General features: G+C 35.2%; 1 protein-coding gene and 1 long non-coding RNA gene across 2 annotated transcripts; one reads left to right on the forward strand and one right to left on the reverse strand.

Annotated features, from left to right (window-relative positions):
* Window positions 1–930: 930 nt before the first annotated feature.
* On the forward strand, window positions 931–13,253 carry LOC128551283 (alpha-(1,6)-fucosyltransferase-like). Its single transcript, XM_053532064.1, has 6 exons — window positions 931–1,125; window positions 7,003–7,243; window positions 8,794–9,031; window positions 11,563–11,742; window positions 12,076–12,226; window positions 12,909–13,253. Exons 1-6 carry the CDS (start codon window positions 931–933, stop codon window positions 13,251–13,253), a joined length of 1,350 nt encoding a protein of 449 aa, XP_053388039.1.
* A 2,408-nt stretch (window positions 13,254–15,661) lies between these two features.
* Window positions 15,662–19,560, reverse strand: LOC128551149 (uncharacterized). Its single transcript, XR_008368652.1, has 3 exons — window positions 19,444–19,560; window positions 17,843–17,939; window positions 15,662–17,322 (listed from the first exon to the last, which is right to left on the reverse strand). It is a non-coding gene; the product is annotated as an uncharacterized LOC128551149 (long non-coding RNA).
* Between the last annotated feature and the right edge of the window lie 2,906 nt (window positions 19,561–22,466).

Genomic DNA, 22,466 nt, shown 5'->3' on the forward strand with positions numbered 1-22,466 from the left:
CATCCAGGTATGCTAACATGGGTTCGAATTCTCTTTGAACCATCTTTTTTTCACATCTTTATATATACACCTGGAAAAAAGTTAAGCACCCCCTAGATTTGTTACAGTGGTTTCAGTGTCAAACTTTCTCATGAAAACTTTGATACTAAAATCACTGAACAATTGGTAAAATTTGCAACATCAACACTGTGGCTAACATAACAAAGCAATAACTGACCAAAAAATAAAATCTTTAATATCGAAACTGTTAAAACGCATCGTTTCCCCCTAAAACAGACGACGGTTTAAGTATGGAGCTGCAGATCGCATTAGTCCAATATTTGTAACAGTTTCTTGGTAAAAATGTCAAATGAAGGGTCTAGATCAAGTTTGTACCTTACCTGTTCAATACCGAGTGAACCAACCATGTGCACGGATGACTGCATCGACTCTACGTCTCATCCCACTGGTCAGATGTCTAATTTGATGAATCGTCAGCTGTCGCCACTCGCGATGCAAAGCTGCTTCCAGTTCGTCAGGATTATGTGCAGGACGGTCCATTTTCTGTATCCGACACCAAAGAATATCCCAGATATGCTCTGATGGATTCAAATCTCTGGCCGGCCAGGGCAAAAGCTCAATTACATTACGTTCGAGATAGGCCGTCACTGCCCTTGAACGGTGGGGTCTAGCGTTGTCATCCATGTACACAGGCCTAGAGGCAAGTGGATGGTTCTCAAAATGAGGCACGACTACCGGCTCGAGGACGTCTTCAATGCAACGTTCACCTGTCAACCAGTCTTGTATGGCCACCAAGTCCATCTTGTCGTCATGCGATACGTATCCCTACACCATTACAGAACCTTCGCCGTTAGGAACCGTTGGCTTGATATGTCTTTGTGTGTAAGCCGTGTTTTTATGTCGCCAGACTCTCATTCTGCCATCTGTTAAATGCAGCAGAAACCTGCTTTCATCCGACCAGTGGATTTGCCGCCAGGTCCTCAAAGTCTCGTCTCGCCAAACACCATCACAAACGCGTTCTTTGATGCTCATCTGTTAGCAGAGGACGCTTTATCACTCTTCGGGAGGCTAGTACAGCCGCCCTTAGGCGATTTGGAAGCGTTTTTAGAGACAGGTGTCGATAAGGTAGCCACTGAGGCTTAAGACGTGTACCCGTAGAAAAGGGTTGTCGTCGAACTAACCTGACCAGACTCGATCCTCTCGTTGCGACGTTACACGAGGTCTCCTTGACCTTGGCAGATCCTTGACATCATTCGTCTGACGATGCTTCCTTATCAACCTGCTGACAATAGCGTAGTGGCAGCCTAGTTGACGCCCTATTGCTCTGAAAGATAATCCCGTCGGATGCATCCCGACAATATGCCATCTTTCTGCTTCCGATAGTCGTCGTCTTCTGTCAATATTTACGTTACTATGTCTGAACTATGCGAAATAGCAAGGGAATATGCATTTCATATACTCAGTTATGTTGCATTAGGATACTTTTTTTTTGCGAAAAGCATGGGGTGTACGATATTCTCGCCTTCATTTACGTGTACAGTTATTGCCACTGTGTGTCAAAGCTTTCACATTCTGTGTACGGAATATTATTCGTGCCAACTAAAAAAATAAATAAAATTTTAGACGCGTTGATTTCTAGTGTACAATAGATTAAAATATTAGAGGGTGCTTAATTTTGTCCAGGTTTATATTTTAAAGGATTTCTGCTTCTTTATTTCGGCTAATAACACCAGTTGCTTGAATTGTCCGTTGATTCAATAACTATTTACTCACTTCTAGATTTTCCTGAAAAAACTTGGTAACGCTCGCATATTTTTGTTTAGATCTAATATGTAAGGGGAAAGCAATTTTCTTCATGGGTTAATTCCGTCTGCTAGGAATTCTTAATTCATTTAAAGACGTAAAAGAATTTTCAAAGTCGGCTTAAAAATGAGACGTTTTGAGCATTTGAATATTTGATCAAAATGGTGGCCATTTTGTTTCAATGGCAGCGAAAAGAAAGACCATGGTAGATTTATAAAAGTTTCAATATACTAATCTGCAGTGTATTTAGTTTTTTCTGTAAAATAATTTCTTCTTTTCAGCTATAAAGAAAGAACTTACCATGTTTCACACCTTACACTCAATAAACATATGAGATTAATCTATTTAAAAGTTTATTTGCTAAAAAAAGAATTTAGCAGTGTGTAAATGACGTCATAAACACACTAAAATTGCTGCCTCCTTGATCAGCCATTTCCTTAAATTTCAAACTGCCATGATTATAGTGGTCCGATTTTAAATATTCTTTCAATGTCATGAAAGGCTTGAGGATGTCTTTCATATAGAATTAACTTATTGCCCTGTAAAGATATTTAGTAGACATTTTCTACAAATTTTGGCAGTCATGTAAATTGAAGAATATAGATTACTAGTGCATTTGTTTAAATAAATAAACCATAGAAAATTATGATGGGTGTGACAATTTGACGTCTATAATGTAAAGAAAACAACAGCAAAAAACGTGGCCACATATATAACTCGAACCCACAGACCAGAGATTGTCAGCTGAATGTTGTGTTCATAAAGTTATCAGCATGGTGTCAGTTATAAAAAGAATATGTATCTTGTAATGGTATAGTTTCAGACACCGAAATTAAATTTACGGGAACATACGGTATATTCATGAGTGGTAGGTCAAAGTTTACGGACAACACAAATCATCCTGAACAAGTTGGGTGATTTGTCATATATCAATTAAATTATATTAAACAATGAAAACTGAAAACAGTGAATTATTATACAACAAATTTAACTGTTCTGACGTCACAATTATTACGTCATAGCATCAAACGGCATAGCGGTGCGCTGGAAAAGAAACCGATTGAAAATGGGCAAATACTTAATGAATGCCATAAAGGATGTACTTTAATGTCCTTGGTAACGTGTTAGAATCGAAATAATATATTTCTTTAATGATTTGCTCTTGAATAAAATCATTGTTTGTCGTTCAGCCCTCGTGATATAATTCATTCGCATCTGAACTCCAAACATTGATTTATTTAGCGACAAATCGTTAAATGAGGCATATTATTTCTTAAATAATTTGACTTTGTGCAAGATGTTAGCCAAGGTAAAAAAGTTAATATTTGACGTCATTACTGTTTAATATATTCCGTTCACGTTTGGATTTCATAGGTCAAATCAAATGAAAGCCCTGAGAAGACTGGTGTGGGCATATTATGTTTTTTTGGTTGTTGGATTTAACGTCGCACCGACACATGATAGGTCATATGGCGACTTTCCAGCTTTAGTGGTGGAGGAAGACCCCAGGTGCCCCTCCGTGCATTATTTCATCACGACCGGGCACCTGGGTAGAACCACCGACCTTCCGTAAACCAGCTGGATGGCTTCCTCACGTGAAGAATTCAACGCCCCGAGTGAGGCTCGAACCCACATCGATGATGGGCAAGAGATTTGAAGTCAGCTACCTTAACCACTCGGCCACGGAGGCACCCATATTATGATTTATGTTGTGTTTTTTATGACAATGATTATGTGCCTAATTACTCTTCGATGACAGCTTAGTTGAAGCAAAGAATAAAATAATTCCCATCAAATCCATCTATTTAATTACGTTTATTTTTTCAGCATTTTCTAGCGCATCAGATGTTCAGAGACACATATTCCTGTAAAGAACTTAATATATATATATCGCCATTATAGAAAAAGAAAAGTTAACTTTTATGTAAACACAACCCTCAGATTTTGCTACTTTTTGCTTCTTTCAAAGTATTTCTCCACTTATGACTGATAGGTCCTCGATAGAATGTTACATCCATACTGAAAGGCAGTAGAGTAAAAGAAAACACAATGCTTTTTAGAAAGGGCACAAGGAAATAAAAACAAATCGAGAACTATATATATTTGGACTAATTGTGATAAACATGCGTACAATTACAATTGATTTGGTAGTAGTCAGCCTGGATGGCACTGAATTTTTTTTTCATTTATTTTGCAGACCATAAAAGAAGGCCGACAAAAGAGCATGAGAACATTAGACGAGATATCGACTTTGTGTCTTCAGATTTTTGGTTGTATTTAAGAGCCGAATTAAATAAATTGAAAGCAAAATCAAAGGAATCGCTGTTCCAAAAAGATATTGACACTGTTCTCAACCACAGCTATGAACATCAAATGTAAGTATCGTTCTTGATGATTAATCACATTTCGGATATTGTAACTTCGGATATTATAAAACTTGTTTTTACATGTATTCCGTTTATCAAGTAATAGTATTTTACATTTGATTATATTTCTACGAACTTTCTGTTTCAAATTTAGCATAAATTTCACAATCGACTACAAAATTCTGTATTCATCTCCCATACAGAAAAAAACCCGATCAGAAATGTCGCAATAATGGCTTCATGTAAGTTTAATACCAGTATATTAAAATAAAATAATAATAATATATTTTTTTACCATTTGTTTTGATAATAGTGTACTGTATTTGTTGGCTACCAAAGCAATATGACGAACTCAATTACGGTGACTAAGGTTAATAGAAATTTGGGATTTTTTTTTCTTGTTCGAGTAAAGAGACGCAAGAGAATTTGATTTCTCCTGTAGAAGATTATCGCTACATACTACAGATTAGGTACTAGTATAATATTCGCGACTTTTTTATTTTCGGAAATATTTGTGAAAGAAGCCACTTGCGAGTTCAAGCTTAACGATGATTTTGTAGAAAAGCGAATGCCCCCCACCCCCACCCACACACAAAATGCATAGTGGTAATAAGCAAGAAGTAAATTGTGGTCAGGAACGAAAGGCAAAGAGACACAGAGGTTTGCTGCTACAGGGATCATCTACTTGACATCCAGTTATCCTATGAAGTTCAACAAGTGGTTCTCAAGTTATTGATTGGAAACCGTTTTCCATGTTTTGGTCCCTCTGACCTTGACCCTTAATCTATTAACCCCAAAAACCACTTCAGATCATTTACTCTTCATTTCGAATCATTCTATGAATTTTGAAGATTCCTAATCAAAAGGTTCATTAGTTATTGATCGGAACATTTTCCATGTTCTGGTCCCTGTGAATTTGACCTTTGATCAAGTGATCTAAAAATCAATAAGGGTGATATACTCTACAGGTCTAATTATACTTTCTTGGTTAAGTGGTTCCCAAGTTATAGATCAGAAATGGTTTTCCATTTTAGGCCCCTGTGACATTGATCTTGGAGTGACCCCGAAATAAAAATTCTTCTCCATAAGCCCTGCAAGCCTATGAAGTTCGAGGTCAAATGGTTTTCCAGTTATTAATCGGAAATAAAATCTGACGGACGGACAGGGCAAAAGAAATACAATATGTCTCCCCCACTGAATATATTTCATATTTATTCTCGCTTTTGTCCTTTCATCAAAACATTTCTCTCGGCAAAGCTTTCACGTGTACGCCCTAACAAGTCTACATGTTCAATATTACAGAAAACTTAAGAATGATTTGCTTAAACTTGGGACCAGTGTTGATAACGCAGAGAGCTGGCGTATCCAAGAGTCACTGATATTGGGATCTCTGGTACAAAGGCGCTTAAATTTCCTACAGGTTAGATAAACAAGTTTGATACTACGTTTTCTAAATGTCGGAGTTCGTGAGAAATGAAGGACAGAATATTGATCAGTCGTGTTTTGCGATAGCGAATCATGGTTTATTTACAAATAATATTTTGTCGTTTTTTTTTTAGCATTTACTCCAAATTAATATTGTATCTGAATAACATTTTCTTCCTTTTTGTTAACAAGTTTTTATAATTCTGTATTCTGTATAATTTATGTATTCTGTTTGGTTTTGTTTTAGAATCAGTTTCCCGGCCATTCTGTTCAGACAGGACAACCGCGACGCCATATCCATGGCTTCGTACGGGCGTCGTTAAAACGGCGTCATCTTTTGTGTTTCATATAATTAAAAACGAATGTAATAATTGTCAAAGGAACGATTAGGGAAAATGTAAATATTGTAAATCAAATTATGACACCTCTTTAAATCTCCCGAAAGCTAAACGGGACCTCTCCTTTATTAAGGAAGACAATGTGGCGGCCGTAAAAGTCTCTCTGTACATTCAATCAAGGCTGTTATATTTTGATCTTCTCAGATCATTCAGCACGATTTTTTATGTCGTGTTAATGGTACTGTTTAGTTCCTAAGCATGACCATTTCGGCCAGGGTGGTTCCAATACTCCCGCTTTCATAGCCTTTGGTATTGTATTATCACCCATTGGATATGGTGCCTGGTTTTTGATTTTGTCTTTTGACAAGTTCCTGTGATATGCAGGCTCCATAACCCCAGATCCCCTTTCTAAATTCCAGTTTTTTTTAGTTCTGCCCATTGTTTTCTCGTTCGAAGCAAACCCATTACTTTATCTGGTGACCAAACGCCGCTTTTCATAGAATAACACGCCACAAACCGTGTATCATTGAAGGTTCCATGTTTACCACCGTTTGAATACATCTGCGGATGTCTCTAGATTGCTTTTTGTACTTTTGCATATGTAAATGTTGAGTTCTGCTCAACCCGGGGCTAGAGGGCATGGACGGTAGCATGCATTTCCACTACCGTCCATGAACAGGCTCAATCAAACCGAGCCTGCAACATTTTCGTTTTTGTCGTGTGGAGCGACCTGTGAAGTTTCCACCTTTTCTATTTTACTCTTACATGTAACAAGTATCTATGCGTTTGATTTATTTATCACTGTTGTACATGATTTCACGTTAAATATGACAAGTTTCGATTCCATTGCTATTTCTATAAATTTAATCATAAATATCAATATTTTCATTTTATAAACTTTCGAAATATTGTTATTGTAAAATGTCAGACACTAGTTATTGATTATGGTAGATGATCTCTTTGGATATTGCCAATTTCTATATAAATCTTATTTTTTGTCAAAGGTTTTCCATTTAAAGACATAGAAAAGTGTAAAATATACTTAAAATAATGATTTGATATAATTATAGAACCCAAGAGACTGTACGAAAGCTAAGAAACTGGTCTGTAAAATGGACAAGGTGTGTGGGTTTGGTTGTCAACTAAATCACGTGACCTATTGTCTGATAATGGCATATGGTACCCAGCGTACACTTATTCTTGACTCAAAGGAGTGGCATTATGCGCCAGAAGAGGGCTGGGAATCAGTATTTTTGCCAGTTAGTACGAACTGTACATCGACCATGGGGCAGCGCGCACTACATTGGAATGGTAAGTAGGAATTTCATAACAAACATAGGGCAGCGCGCTACTGCGCTGGAATGGCAAGTACGAATTTCATATCAACCATGGGCGTCTTATAAGCGAAAATATACGTGGTAATAGAAAGATGAAAATTTGATTTACATGTGGTAAAATGAATATTATATTTGTGTCTTTCGAGATTGAATTTATTAAACCCGATTTTAAAACTTAAAATTCTTGGCAAAATCTTGCATTTTATTTTGTTAACTTGTTTTATAAATTCAACACGACACAATTGTTGTAATATCCTCTATGTATACAAACCTACTAAAAGTACGCACTTCGCTGGAATGGTACATATTGCATATTAACAATTACAAAAACAACTTAGGGACATCCGCAGATGTGTCACATGGAACGTTCAATGACATAATAGTCTGTCATTCCATGAAAAGCGCCATACGGTCTGTATCTCAACCATTTAGTGCAAATGGTCGTTTTTTGTTGTGTTCATACGGCGGTGCACATGATACAATAAATGATACAATAGAGTGTTATTCCATGAAAAGCGGCGGACAGTCGCTAGTTAAATAATGGGATGGGTTTTTCCTAGACGGGAAAACAACGGGCAGAACTAAGCAATTAGGAATTCGCATATGGTTCGTGTTTCAACCATTAAGGGCAAATGGTCGTTTTAGTGTGTTATGCAATTATTTATGAAGCATGGTTGTTCTTGAGTCATGGCGCATGTATTATAGGTACGTGTATACACTAACATATTTGCCAGACATAGAAAAGTCAAAAGCTTTGTACGTGGGTAAATGAAGTTGTGGTTAGCGTACTTAAGAAACCTCCTGACGTGTGTATAAAACTGATTTAACCAAGAACGACTTTACTTATAACCTCCTTTAATGCTTATCATATTTTGACATATTACTACGCAGTAACCTATGCGTATCCGTCGGCAATTTTGATCTCATCTTAGTACGAAATGCTCGGGATGGGCTGTTGTGATGCTCATGTTCACATTTCCATATATGTCTGTTTTAGAAACTTTTCTTGCATGAAGCTACTGGCCCAATTTTAAAATAATTCCACACAAAAGATTGTTGTGTGACCCTCTATCAATATGGTTCAAATTATTTTTGACTCGCCAAAAACATTGCCGTCAGAGGATGTGGTAATTTTTCTTATACGTATATATTGAAAACTAAAAATCTTGTCAGAAAGAAGTTAAAATAAAATTGTACACAAATGTTCCTGTGATGAGTATTTACAACGAATGGTCAATTTTTTGTATAGTCAATGAACGCGGCCGCCAGGGGACATTATCACTTTTCCCTTTGTGTACCTTTAAAAATTATTGTATCTTCTATCATCAAACAATAACTGTTAATTATCGATTCATGATGATTAAATTTCCCAGAGAATTCCTCCATAGGCCTTATTAATAGTAATATATGTAATCAAGAAGCTGTACTTGGGGGCAGCGTATATATTATACGGGATTGATTTTGACTGTTTGAGATTTTAAATCCCTTTATCAGTCAAAACAATTATGCATTGAATAATTTCAGGCAAGACAGATTACAGTGTTATCAAATTACCATTTATAGACCGACTATCCCCTCGTCCTGACTTTCTTCCTTTCGCCTTACCGCTGGATATCTCTGACAGGATTGAACGTTTCCATGGTGAACCAGCGGCTTGGTGGATCGGACAGTTTGTGAAATATCTAACAAGACCGAATGCGAAGCTCAACAAATACTTTCAAGAAAGAATGCGAATGCTTGGGTTTGCCAAGCCAATAGTAGGGTAATGTCATTGTTATAAGGTTAAAAGTCTCAAGAACATTTGATTTTGCCAAACCAAGCGTAGGTTTATATAAATGTAACGAGGAACGTTTGGATTTGCCAAGCCAGTAGTAGGGTAATGTCATTTAACAAGGGAACCAGTCTCAAGAACGTGATTTCAATGTAATAAGGGTACCAGTCTCATGAACACTTGGGTTTGCCAAATCAATAGTATGATTATGCCAATAAACCAAGGGAAACAGCCTCTGAAACGCTTGCGTTTGCTTGACCAAACAAAAGTCAATGTCAATTTAAAAAAGGACGTTTGGGTTAGCCGATTAAATAGTAAGGTAATGTCAATGTAACAGGGGAATCAGTCTCATAAACGCTCTGGTTTGTCGAGCCAATAGTAGGGTAATGTCAAAGTAAAAAGGGAACCAGTCTTACGAACGCTTGGGTTTGCCAAGCAAATAATAGGTTAATGTCTGTATAACAATCAAACCAGTTTGAAGAACGTTTGGGTTTTGTATACATTGCTGGACTCTCTTTGTTTAACTGGCATGTTTAAATGAGTAATATATGTGATACAAGACAGTCTGAAAGACGGCTAAATCCCCCGCCACTGCTATGGGTAGTGAAAGGGTAAACCTTTGATTTTAGCTGTGACCTTGACCTTGAACTGACATGGCTGACTCATAAATTCTGCACAACGTCTTGATGAGGTGATCATTTGACCCAAGTTTCATGAAAATCCTTCAAGGGGTTTAGGAGATACAGAGTGGAAACAAAATGGAAGGCTCAAACCTTCGACCCTTAGATGTGACCTTGACCTTGAGCTGGCATGGTTGACTCATAATTTCTGCACATCGTTTTGATGAGGTAATCATTTGACACAAGCTTTATAAAATTCCTTCAAGGGGTTTAGGAGATATAGAGCGGACACGAAATGGAAGGCTCAAACCTTTTACCTTGAGTTGTGACCTTGACCTTGAGCCGACAAGGCTGACTCATGGGTTCTGCATATTGTCTTGATGAGGTGATCATTTGACCCAAGTTTCATGAAAATCCTTCAAAGGGTTTAGGAGATATAGAGCGGACACAAAATGGAAGGCTCAAACATTTGACCTTAAGTTGTGACCTTGACCTTGAGCTGGCATGCCTGACTTATGGGTTCTGCACATCGTCTTGATGAGGTGATCATTTAACCCAAGTTTTATAAAATTCCTTTAAGGGGTTTAGGAAATATAGAGCGGACACAAAATGGCAGGCTCAAGCCATTGACCTTGAGTTGTGACCTTGACCTTGAGCCGACAAGGCTGACTCATGGGTTCTGCACATTGTCTTGATGAGGTGATCATTTGACCCAAGTTTCATGAAAATTCTTTAAGGGGTTTAGGAGATATGGAGCGGACACGATTTTGTTACGGACGGAAGGACGGACGCAGACCATTTCTATAATCCCTCCGCCACGGCGGGGGATTAATAAGCAGAACTGAAATAAATTAATTCAAACTCTCTTGTAAGTACAAATTTATTTCATATATAATTAGAAAATCCATATTAGGTACATAATCAAATTCATATTCCAATAGAAATTGTGGTGGGAGATATTTTATTTTATCATACCTCAAGTTAGGACAATGTGAAATTCCATAGACTTAAAAGGGATTGCTTTTGAACACTACATTTCGAACATTATCTAGGGGTGTGTGCGTGTTTGGTTTAAATAGAAGGTGTTACTATTTTTTAAAACCACGCAAAAACAAGCGTTTAAATGATATATGATATGATCCAGTTACTAACAAGACCCTTTTTAAAAAATAATACCCCGGATTCTAAGCTTTCCAATGTGTTGATCAGATAACTGAGACGCTTATAAACATTCTACTTAAAACAAATGAGTCCGTCCATTTCGAAAGAAAGGACTTCGCAATTAAAGGTTCTTAATGCTAGCTTCTTTGTGTAGTAAATATCTCAATGTGATATCACGGCAAAAGAGGTTGTTATGGAATATTGACAACCTTGGAAAAATAACACCCAAAGCGCTATTACATTTGTTAGGTAAACAATACGAGTATTCCTTGCTGATCTGGGTTGTTTATGTATCTTATTTGTCTTGTTTATATATAGTCATGAAATGTGGCTTAAAAAAGTTTATTTTGCGTTAGATTAGCAATGGAATACATGTACGTGTCAACCTATGATCACTGAATTGTAAACAATATTATTTGAAATTCATTATTTGATAACTGCCCAATTTAGGATTAAGTTTTAATTCAAACTGATATTCAATTAAATTATGTAATTATCTTACAGCAATTCTAGTGGCATTTATTGGATGCAGTAGTTCATCTGTTTTGTTAGTGTATCGTAAAAATTCATGTAAAATGTGTTTGTCTTACTTTCCCCATATATCACCACTCTTTATTAATGCATAAGGTAAATATGTGCCACAGTGGGCTTACAGCCCAAAAGAATATATTTGAATAAACTCAAAACTATGTAATATCCAGTATTGTAATCTCAAATACTACAAAAATGTATTTCTTTCAGTGTTCAGATACGGCGAACAGACAAGATAACAAGGCGGGAAGCAGTATTCCACGACTTGGATGAATATATGAACCATGTGAAGGAATGGTTTGATGTTTATGAGCGGAGTCATTCCAATGTACAACGTAGGGTATACCTTGCCACAGATGAGCCGACGATATTGTCCGATGCTGTCCAAAAGTGGGTGAAATGATTTTATTGTTAGAAAAATCAATATTTTGCTAGACAACCCGGTTTGTATGGCGATGAAAACGCCCAACAAGTCAAAAGGGATAACCTCAGTCTATAACTTAATTGCATTTACGTTCTTTTAATGGCGGAGGTCAATCATCTTTTCTAGATGTCGAGGAAGTATCAGTATTTTGTTTGCTAAACTAATTTGTAATTATCAGAATATATGTTGATAACAAACTGTACCCTAACTGTATTGCCTACTGTATTTTTTGGCAATTTACATTTGTGTTCGTCATTTCCAAAAAGTAACCAAGACCCTTTGTTCATTTTGTAATTCAGATATCCAGACTACAAATTTATAAGTGACAACGAGGTCTCAAAATCCGCCGGAATGAACAGTAGATATACCAACACATCTTTACGGGGGATTCTTCTTGATGTACATCTATTGTCAATGTGTAACTATCTAGTGTGTACATTTTCCTCGCAGGCAAGTTAATCTTTACCGTGCTAAATTTCTAAAATAAACTCGTCTATCATTCAATTTGGACAGTACCATTTATAATTTGTAAGGACAAAAGCCGGAAACTGGAACGTAAGGAAAAAACCCCAAAGGTTCTTGCTCGTTGATAAAAATAAGTTCATGCTATAGTCACGTTCTCGACGTTTGAAGCCATACTTTAATTTTTAACTTGAAATATCTGGAAAGAAATATCTGGAAATAGTCAAATGCTTGTTCTTGCTGTTTAACTCCAAATAAGCTGATGTAAAAATTAATTGATGTAGGATTTAAAGGATTTATCCAGTGAATGAATAAGCTGATGTACAAATAAACTGAGGTAGGAAAAGAGTCAATGAACGAATTAGCTGATGTACAAATTAGCTAATCGGTTGATTGGTTTTGTCGTAAGAGTTCAAGGATTCTCATCAATAAAACCAGTGAATTTCAGATTTTACATCTAATAACATATTGAACTGATATAGAAATCATTGTCTCTCTAATCGTAGATAAATATTTAAAGAAAAATCTAGGTCATAAATCGGCATTCGAAAAGTAATGCAATATATTCCTTTAAAAGTTGCTATGTCTGTCATTTTATCTTATTATCAATGTAAAGTGTATTGTATGTAACATTTGATTAACGTGTATTTTACATTTGTTATGTTACCAGGTGTGCAGATCTGCCTACGAAAGAATGCAGCCTCGCTATGGAGACGCTTCCGGTTGTTTTCGTTCTCTTGATGATTCTTACCATTTTTTCGGACAAAATCCTCGTTACTGGAAAGCAGTTATACAACATAAGGCGAGAGACGCGGACGAAATATCTTTCGAGAAAGGTGATTTTGTGAATGTGGCAGGCAATCATTGGAATGGTTACTCGAAAGGAACTCATATTAAAACGAATAAAGAAGGATTGTTTCCGACATATAAGATCAAAAGCGAATTAACGCGCGTAGCAGTGCCGACTTACCCGGAAGTTGAAATTGGAGCTGGAAACTGGAACTTAAGGAAATGAATTTCCTGAAGGTTCTTGCCGGTTGCTAACAATAGGTTCATGCCATGGTAACGTTCAAGACATTTAAAGCAATAATTTAATTCTTAACTGGAAATATCTTGAAGGAAATCTCTGAAATAGTCAAATTTATTTTTTCGCTGTTTAACTCCGAATTAGCTGAGACAGGAATTAGCCAATGAACGAATTAGCTAATGAACGAATTAGCCAATGAACAAATTAGCCAATAGGTTGATTTGTCGTGGTTTTGTAATAAGGATTCGAGGATTCCTATCAATAAAGCAAGTGACTTTCAGATTTTACATCTACGGACATATTGAAACGAAATCGAAATCATTGTCTCTCTATATCTGGATAAAAAAGTTAATTCTTTTTTTTTGAATATATTCTATTACAGGGTGATAATCTAGTTGACATACTTCATTTCAATTCTGGCATCTAAACATTTCTATACATAGTAATGTTTTAGCACATTGTAACAGAAAATCATTTCACAAATGAAATGATCATATCTCATTTAGAATTTGATATACAATGGTACTTACTATTACATGTTACACTTGATTTTTGTATAAAAATCAATACTATGCAGACATAGTTTGATTCTGTAGAAAGCAGTGATGTGTATGAACGTTTACAGCTTGAAATTGCTGAAAGAAATTGTCTATGAATGATTTATAAAAAAAGAAATTATGCATGTTTATAGTTACTATCTGAATTTGTTAAAAGCAGTTAGAGTGTTTATGATTACCATTTTCTTCTGTAGACGGAAATTATGTGTATTGATGATTTACGATTCTTAGTATAGAAAGTTGTACGTATATGAATAATTTGCTTAAGATTTGGTCAGAAAGTAAGATCCCATCATTGATTAGATTTAACCTCATACCGAAAAGTGTAGGTCGTATTTAACGTCATACCGACAATGTGTAGGTAGTATTAAGGTTCATACCGAAAAGTGTGGTCGTATTTAACGTCGTACCGACAAAGTGTAGGTAGTATTTAAGTTCTTACCGAAAAGTGTAGGTCATATTTAACGTCATACCGACAAAGTGTAGGTAGTGTTTAAGTTCATACCGAAAAGTGTAGGTCGTATTTAACGTCATACCGACAAAGTGTAGGTCGTATTTAACGTCACACCGACAAAGTGTAGGTCGTATTTAACATCATAACGATAAAGTGTAGGTCGTATTGCGACTTTTCCAGCTTTTCATGGAGGATGAAGAACCCCCAGATGCTCCTCCTAGTATCATTTTAGATATAGGATATCGAACAATATTTGTCTAGTTTGTCTTATGCTAATAACTGTAATCAAATTTTAAGAAAAGGATAGCCACTATACTATCTTACAAACAAGGAAATACAAAAGGATGGTGTTTAAATATATTTGTGTTTGCATGTATTTCATATATTGGTGTTTGCATATTTTGCATATTGATGTAAGGTGGGCCGTTGGTCTAGTGGTAACACGCTTGACTGTCAATTCAGAGGTCCGGGGTTCGAATCCCGGTCCAGGCACTGGAAATTTCTGAGATGCCCTTGAGTGTATCCCACCTAATTTAGAGGCCTGTACAGGTTCTTCCCAGGAAAGACGGCTTCGCATGTATCGGTGCTATACACCGGGTACGTTAAAGAACCAGACTGTCTATTCGCAAAGAGCCAGGCTAAGTAAGTATCTTAAAAGTTCTCTCTATCTGTTCTACGGGCTTTATCTCACTCTGTCCCGCTGGTCAGATCGCTCTGTGTCTGTACTAGTAGAGGATGAATTTCGCGCTCTGTGCGGCTGCGTTTGCTATATGTAATGCGCCTTTGAACGTGTTTATCATGAAAAGGGCGCTTTATAAATCTGGTATTATAATAATAATAGTAACATATATAGGTGTTTATATATATGTGACAGAGCATGAGATTTTGGGTCCAAATGCAATTTTGGTCAAAAATGCGGTTTTGGGCTAATCTGACACATTGACCCGTTCTGAGTAAAAATCTTCAATTTGACAACAAAAATCAGTCGTTGTCATGGAGATATTACCACTTTTCGGACACCATGTTTTTGTCTAACTGTATCAAAATTGAGGCAGTATATCTTAAAAATGACACCATATTTAAATAATATCAAGATAAAATACATGATAAAATAACAAAAGCAACATGCAATTAATGGAATGTATTTCTTTTTGTCTCTTTCTTTCATGTAGTATAAATATATTTATGTTCTAAAAATCGTTTCTATAGCAACACTGTTGTTTAACCTCTTTTTTAACAGTCTCTTGATGAATCTAGCAATGAATTACATAGAATGTGAAATAAATACACAATTAACTTTTTCTAGTGTGCTAACAGTTTACAGACAACTGTTTTACGACATTCTTTTGAACAAGATACAGAATTTATTTGATATGAAATTAGACAACATCCCAAAAACTAGGACATTAATCTTATTATTATAGACACCTTATCCATTAAACAGTAAGAAAGAAAATCAGGCAAGAAGATATAATTATTAGACTGTTATTATCAACTGTGAGTTTGCTAAAATTTCAAAAGACTTATACTGATCAGTGAATCATTACCATGGCAACGATGTGGTATTTTCTTACAAAAATACTAACATTACCATGGCAACAATGTGGTATTTTCTTACAAAAATACTAACATTTTTGGCAATTTCTTTGTAATAAATTGAATATTGGAAGTGTTTTTCCATATATTTACATCAAAAGCTTCTGTTTTCTTATCTAAAAGTAAGAGAGTAGACATCATTCTGTGAAAATTAATGTAATATGGTTTGAGAAATACATAATTTTCAGATACACCTCTCTCAGTTACAACTATTGCCATTTTAAGGCAGGCTTGTGAAATAACATAGTGCTTTGTTGATGCAATTATTACATATGAAAATATATTCACTAACATAATACAGCTTAACATATATAACATATAAACAAGAAAGATGTTGTTTACATATGATGATATCCAAACTAATTTAATATTAAAGTTAAATTAATGTTACCATGGCAACAATTCACTATTTTCTTAAAATAGTAGTTTTTTGTAAATTTTCCAGAAAGAATCAGAACATTCATTTAGCATCTGTTCAGTATACATTTGTTTTACACCACAAATGGTCAATTATGATCATTTATAAAAAACAAACATCATTTTATGTAATATAACTTGTCTTTCAGAACTACATTTTTTCCTGATATGCCTACCTGCATTACAGCTCTGCCATTTTATGGCAGATTTGTGTTATGACATGTTTTGTTGATGGTTACACATAAAAGATATTTTCTTGCAGAACATAGTCTGATTAGCAGAATATAAACAAGACACATGCTGTTTACATAATCAAACAAATCTAAATTTTAGTCAAATTTGTGTTACCATGGCAACTCACAATGTTTTGCAAAAAATTAGCTATTTCTGCAAAGGTCATGTCATGTAAAAATATCTTTTAACACAATTATAACCATGGATTAACATGATTAATTCTTGAAATAAAATATATTATATTCAGCCAGTAACAAATATTTTCTGCTCTATTGGTAGTTTTCTGCCATTTCTGGAAAAATCCTTCCTACACTCACACTGGCAAGGCAGTTTTTATTGTAAAAATGTTTCCTCCAAAGGTTGTGTTTTAATGTCACACATGTTGTAGTTTTGAAACAACTAGGATTCATTCAACAGACATGTCTTAGTATTTCATGCATGCAGTTTTGGAAAATTTATAAGTTAAATTCTGTATTGTTAGAACAATTAGCATAGTGCTTCTCAAACAACTTCACAGCTGTCATGACATCAGAACACTACTTTTACCCAATATTTCTCACAGTTGACTAAGTTTTACTTTTTCTTGAAACACATCTGTAATTTGAACTAGAATTTTTAACTTTTTCAGGTCATGAGGGCAGGAAACATGACATTATTTGTGCAATATGGAGTTATTTGCTCATATCAGTATTTGTGACATGCACTCTATTCCACAGGCATGATTTCAGCTGGATGATCAGTAGAACATATTAATTCCTTCTGTTTCATTCCCATTTACATATTCATAGTTCTTTCATCACTGCAAAACAAAAATTCATCAACATTAGAACTTCTTTTGAACAAGATTAGTATAAGGTTACAGAATATAAGACTGTAAAGCATCTTTTTAAGCTTAAGAGTCTTTTTGTTAAAAGCTGACTGAAAGCAGATTTGATAAGTATAAACTCATCCAAGAATCTTACAGTATTCATGCAGAAAAAGTAGCTTTTCAAGAATACATAAACTAGCTAAGATTCCTACAGACTAGACATACAATTCATGCAATCAAACTTAATGTAAACACAAATACTGTAAAATTAATTTTGAAAATATGAAAAAATACATATATGATATATTCAATTATTGTATGTCATTACTTATTCGCTTCTTTATATATTACACATATTTGTTGAATGGGTCTATAATCAAATCATTTCTCTTAAAATGTTATGAATGAAATAGATCATTTATGTTTATGCTTCTTTAATGTCTTTATCTTTCTTAGAATAGCAGTATAGTAACTATGGTAACTGTAAAAATGTATGAAGAAATTTACAAACCCCCATAAAATCCAGCTTGTTGTGTATAGACCTTCCTGGAAAATCATTTCACTGTTTAAGGTCATTGCATCAAGCAAAACAATCCTCAGTGGTTGATCTGTAAAATAAAAAAATACTGAAAAAGGTAGGGCTGTGGATCGTCTGACAAGTGGCGATCCGATCCGATCCGCGAGTCGGGGCTGACGATTCACAGATCGAACCACGGATCACCAGCAACAACTTATAATGATGCAAAAATGCAAGCCTGTTATTTTTGTACTATTTTCTTTATGGAATCTATGCTTTGCAGTTCTCATAGTGCTCAGTTTAATAGTTTTGACCTATGTTTAATGTTTTGCTCATTTATTAAAGTCAGGTTTCGCGGGTGGACTTCTGTAATGTTCAGCCATTCTTGCAGATGAACGATATGACGTCGGTCATTAATATCACAATATTTAGTAACAGTTCTGCTTTTTCTGATAAGAAAATTTTATTTATTGGACAGAAATTTTGTATCTAACTTTTTATTGAATTTAATTACTTAAATGATAAATGTTTTGACAGATTCCATATTAATTTTAGTTCGAAAATAGGACCGATGCTAACTCTACTTAAGACATTTGTTTACATCCGGTTTAGAATCTAAAAACGCGTAGTCGTCTTAGATGTGCAAGAAAATTCATTGAAGACGTTTAATTTGGCTTTAATTTAGTTTGATTGATAGAATTTTACAAATTGCATGTATCAATGAAAAAGATCACGATCCAACGATCTTGACAATGACGAATATCCGTACTCGAACTTTTGGTCGAATTCGTGGATATCCGAGTACTCGGATACTCGTTACAGCCCTAGAAAAAGGCTGAAATGTGAGATAAAAATGCCCTGGGCAGTTAGCTCAGTACATATTTAGCACAAAGACTTCTATAAAAAGAGTAATAGGTTTGAATTCCTGGCAAGGCTTTCAAAACAAAATGTATCTAAAGTTTATTAGTTTTACTAAGTGGTTTTTAGTCACTTGCCAAGAACAGTACAGAATGGTGAGGAATCCAGAAATAATGGCCAAGTGAACAGTATGCAAATTTAACATGAAAAGCTTTGGAAAAAACTCTTTCTCTTTCCAAGTAAAAACAATATTTATGCCTTGTAGAAGTTTTATGTATGGACTGATTTGACATTACATACATGTAAGAAATTAGTGGTTGAAGCTGACAATAGATGTGTTTCAACTATTCCTAATCAGTCACTTTCATGGCATGGCTATATTTATAAAATGATCAGGGCTTTAACTTTAATATGTAACTAAACATTATGACTGACTGTTGTAATTTTGTCTGGCACCAGAGTCACAAGGTCTTCATGTAATTGTCTTGCATACAGATTCTACTGGATAGGAGTCAAAACCGATTTAAAAAAAGTTGAATTCATGGCAGATTTAGTAAATAAAATATAGTCTACAATATATTGACACTTGTAAATAAAATGTGAACTGCGCTAAATCTACCTCGAATCTGTCATTAGTGTCAAATCCGGGCTATTTTTGGAAAAGATATCGGACAAAACTGTCGATATGAACTCAAACAATATTTTTAACACTACATATCGCTTAAATACTTACTTACCTTGAGATTTGCTAACTGTCATTCTTTATACAATCGAAATAAATCATCAAATAATTGTTTTTGGTAGTTTCATTTTCTCCGCGACCTTCGATGTTTACAAATGGCGTGTCGATTCAAAGGGCGATAAATTATCAATCATTTAAATTAAAAAAAAAAACGGAATTGCAAAACACGGAAATGTTTATAAATGTCACTTCATTTTTTTCTTGTTGCAAGGTAGAGTATTATCGAAAACAAGAAATGCATCAATTGTCGCGAACACGTGGTAACGTCCACCATTTTTTTTGTGACGTAACTTTAATCGATGTTTTCTCAAATGACGTAACGCCGAATTTGGACCCAAAATGTCATGGCGCGTCACATATATTGGTGTTTGCATACACTGATGTTTCAGTATATCAAGTGTTTACATATACCTGTGTTTGCTTATATTGTTTAAAGCTTTTAATTTTTCATTTTACAGTTGATACAGTGAAAGTTTTTGCGTTTTCGGCATTGTCCGGCTCATTGTTTTGTATGAATTACAGTTGCAGCCGCAGAATAACGAAATAGCATTTAATTTAGGAGAATACGTGATGGTTATGGTTGCATTACTTCCAAACGATATGTCAAAACAAGCGAAAGTCTTTATTTTTCCTTTTGAAACATTCGTTGTATATATCATTGGTAATGGTCTGTGACGTGTATATTTCAAATGAGGCCAGGTAACCAAGCCCTTTACCATTACCTAGTAAAGTAAACCCTGGGAGAGAAAATACCAAGGTCCCTACTGGGGCTCGAACCCCAGACCTCTTGATCCGTAGGCGGATACTTTAACCACGTTGCTAAAGGGTTAACCCAACAGCAAGGCTGTTGGAAGTGGCCTATAAACCTACTATCACTACACTTGTTACGATATGTATCAGAATGTAAACTGTGAAGATAAGCAGCTGATAATTCCATGAATCCATAAATTAACCTGTTCACTCTGTAAAAATTAGATGATGTCAATTTTATATTTTTGTGCGCCCCGCCCCTCCATGAGTGGTGGGGGCATATAGATTTGCTCTTGTCCGTGCGTCCGTCCGTCCGTGCGTCCGTGCGTCCGTCCGAAGTTCGTGACGGCCTAGCTCAAAAGGTATATGATATAAATCGATGAAACCTTGCATGAGTCTTTATCATGATATGAACTTTTTTTCGTCTGGCTCCACCCGCTATTTTTAGAGTTATGGCCCCTGAAATAGTCAAAAATGCACATTTGCACATTGTGACATGCCTATATGATATGAATTTGCGCACCTCCTATTTTTCATTTGGGTCCGCCCACTATTTCTAGAGTTATGGCCCCTGAAATAGTCAAAATGCCCATTTTCACCTCGTGACACGCCTAGCTAAAAAAACATTTGATATAAAATGATAACACCTTGCATGGGTCTTTATCATGATATGAACTTGCGCACCTCCTATTTTTCGTCTGGCTCCACCTCCTATTTCTAGAGTTATGGCCCCTGAAATAGTCAAAAATGCACATTTTCACCTAATTATGTGCCTCACTCATAAAGTATTTAATGTAAATTCATGAAACCTTGCTTGAGTCTTTATCATAATGTGACCTTGCACACTTAGCATTCTTCTTGAGAATTTTAGCGTTTATTACAGATATATGGCCCTTGAAAAGTATATGGTACAGAATAATGAATCCTTTTCATATTTTTTTATGAGGCTATACTCCATTAAGACTGCAAACATTTGAATTATTTCCCCTTATTTGTGACAAATGTACCAGTGGGGGCACACCCTGTGTCCTACAGACACATTCTAGTTTGCATATAATATATATTAAAATTGAAACAATTCAGTTACAACTCGTTGATGTAAAATGCCAAGGGAAATATATGCAAACACCACTATATGCAAAACTTAATATATGCAAACAGCAGTATATTAAATTATGCAAATATTAATAATGGTATACATGTTTAACAAAGATTTTATTATAGGTTATATCAAATTTATACCACATTTATATAGCACCTTTTCCTACCAATTTTTATAATTTATACAACATTGTGTTGCCAATAAATTGCCCTATAATGTGTCGAAAACCGCATCTAAAAATAACGAGCGGTTACGGAACTACATACGGAGTAACATTACATATTGAACGCCCCTCGTATTATAGCATCATGTGCTACTTAAGATATTAGTCCCATGATAATGAACCGCCTTCTGAAGAGTATTAAATTCCTACAATAAAATCTAATTTATTCAACTTTTTCAAGTCGGCATAGGTTCGAGCACCGCTGGGACCAATTATTTTCCCTGTATTCCTTTTTTAATTTTATCTCTTTAACAGAAATGGGCATAGTTAGACATCTTTAAAAATATTAAGTTACGGTAAAGTTCTTTATTTCACCTTTACTCTTTAGATTATATATTATGGAAGAAATATAGGTATGTTTTACTTCTTCCTTAAGGTTATTTTTAATGAAGTATGCAAAATTTAAAACAGTCGCACAGGACTTGACCTTGAATTTTCAGTGTTGGAGTTAGAATTCTGTCTAATTATATTCTTTTACGTGAGGAACCCTAGAAAAATTCATATTGACAGTTTCGTCTTAAAGGGCCAAAATTTGCTATTTTGGCTTTCGAACACGACAGGGACCCCATTTTGCAATTGATCTTAATAAAGCATGCACACAACTTGTTTATTCCTTTTGAAAACAGGCCGGATTCCATCATAGGTTCCAGAGTAAAGGCCTCTAAATGGCCAAAATTAGAAAACTTTGCTTTTGCAGCCATATAGAGATTTCAGTTGTGTTTTTGATTTGATACAAATTTCAAATCTCGGCCATGGTGGGTCAAATTAAAGGACATATTTATGATCCTATCTTCATGTTTATGTTGACAATTTCTATGCCAATTTTACATCAAGGTAAAAAGCTACATTACCTGGTCAAATAAAAGGAGGAAAAAATTGTTAACATTCTTGAAGCCACGTGTACGAATGACCCTATCAAACCGAGTCAATTTGTTTTTGCTTG

Source organism: Mercenaria mercenaria, chromosome 19 (genome assembly GCF_021730395.1).
Source record: "Mercenaria mercenaria strain notata chromosome 19, MADL_Memer_1, whole genome shotgun sequence".
Lineage (NCBI taxonomy): Eukaryota > Metazoa > Mollusca > Bivalvia > Venerida > Veneridae > Mercenaria > Mercenaria mercenaria.

What these genes read in the sequence shown, in the direction of transcription:
- LOC128551283 (XM_053532064.1), top strand. Translation starts at nt 931, where the DNA reads ATGCAGCAGAAACCTGCTTTCATCCGACCAGTGGATTTGCCGCCAGGT. An exon ending in GCGCGCACTACATTGGAATG is followed by an intron (nt 7,244 to 8,793) that starts GTAAGTAGGAAT and finishes GAATAATTTCAG; the next exon opens with GCAAGACAGATTACAGTGTT. An exon ending in TGTGTACATTTTCCTCGCAG is followed by an intron (nt 12,227 to 12,908) that starts GCAAGTTAATCT and finishes TTATGTTACCAG; the next exon opens with GTGTGCAGATCTGCCTACGA.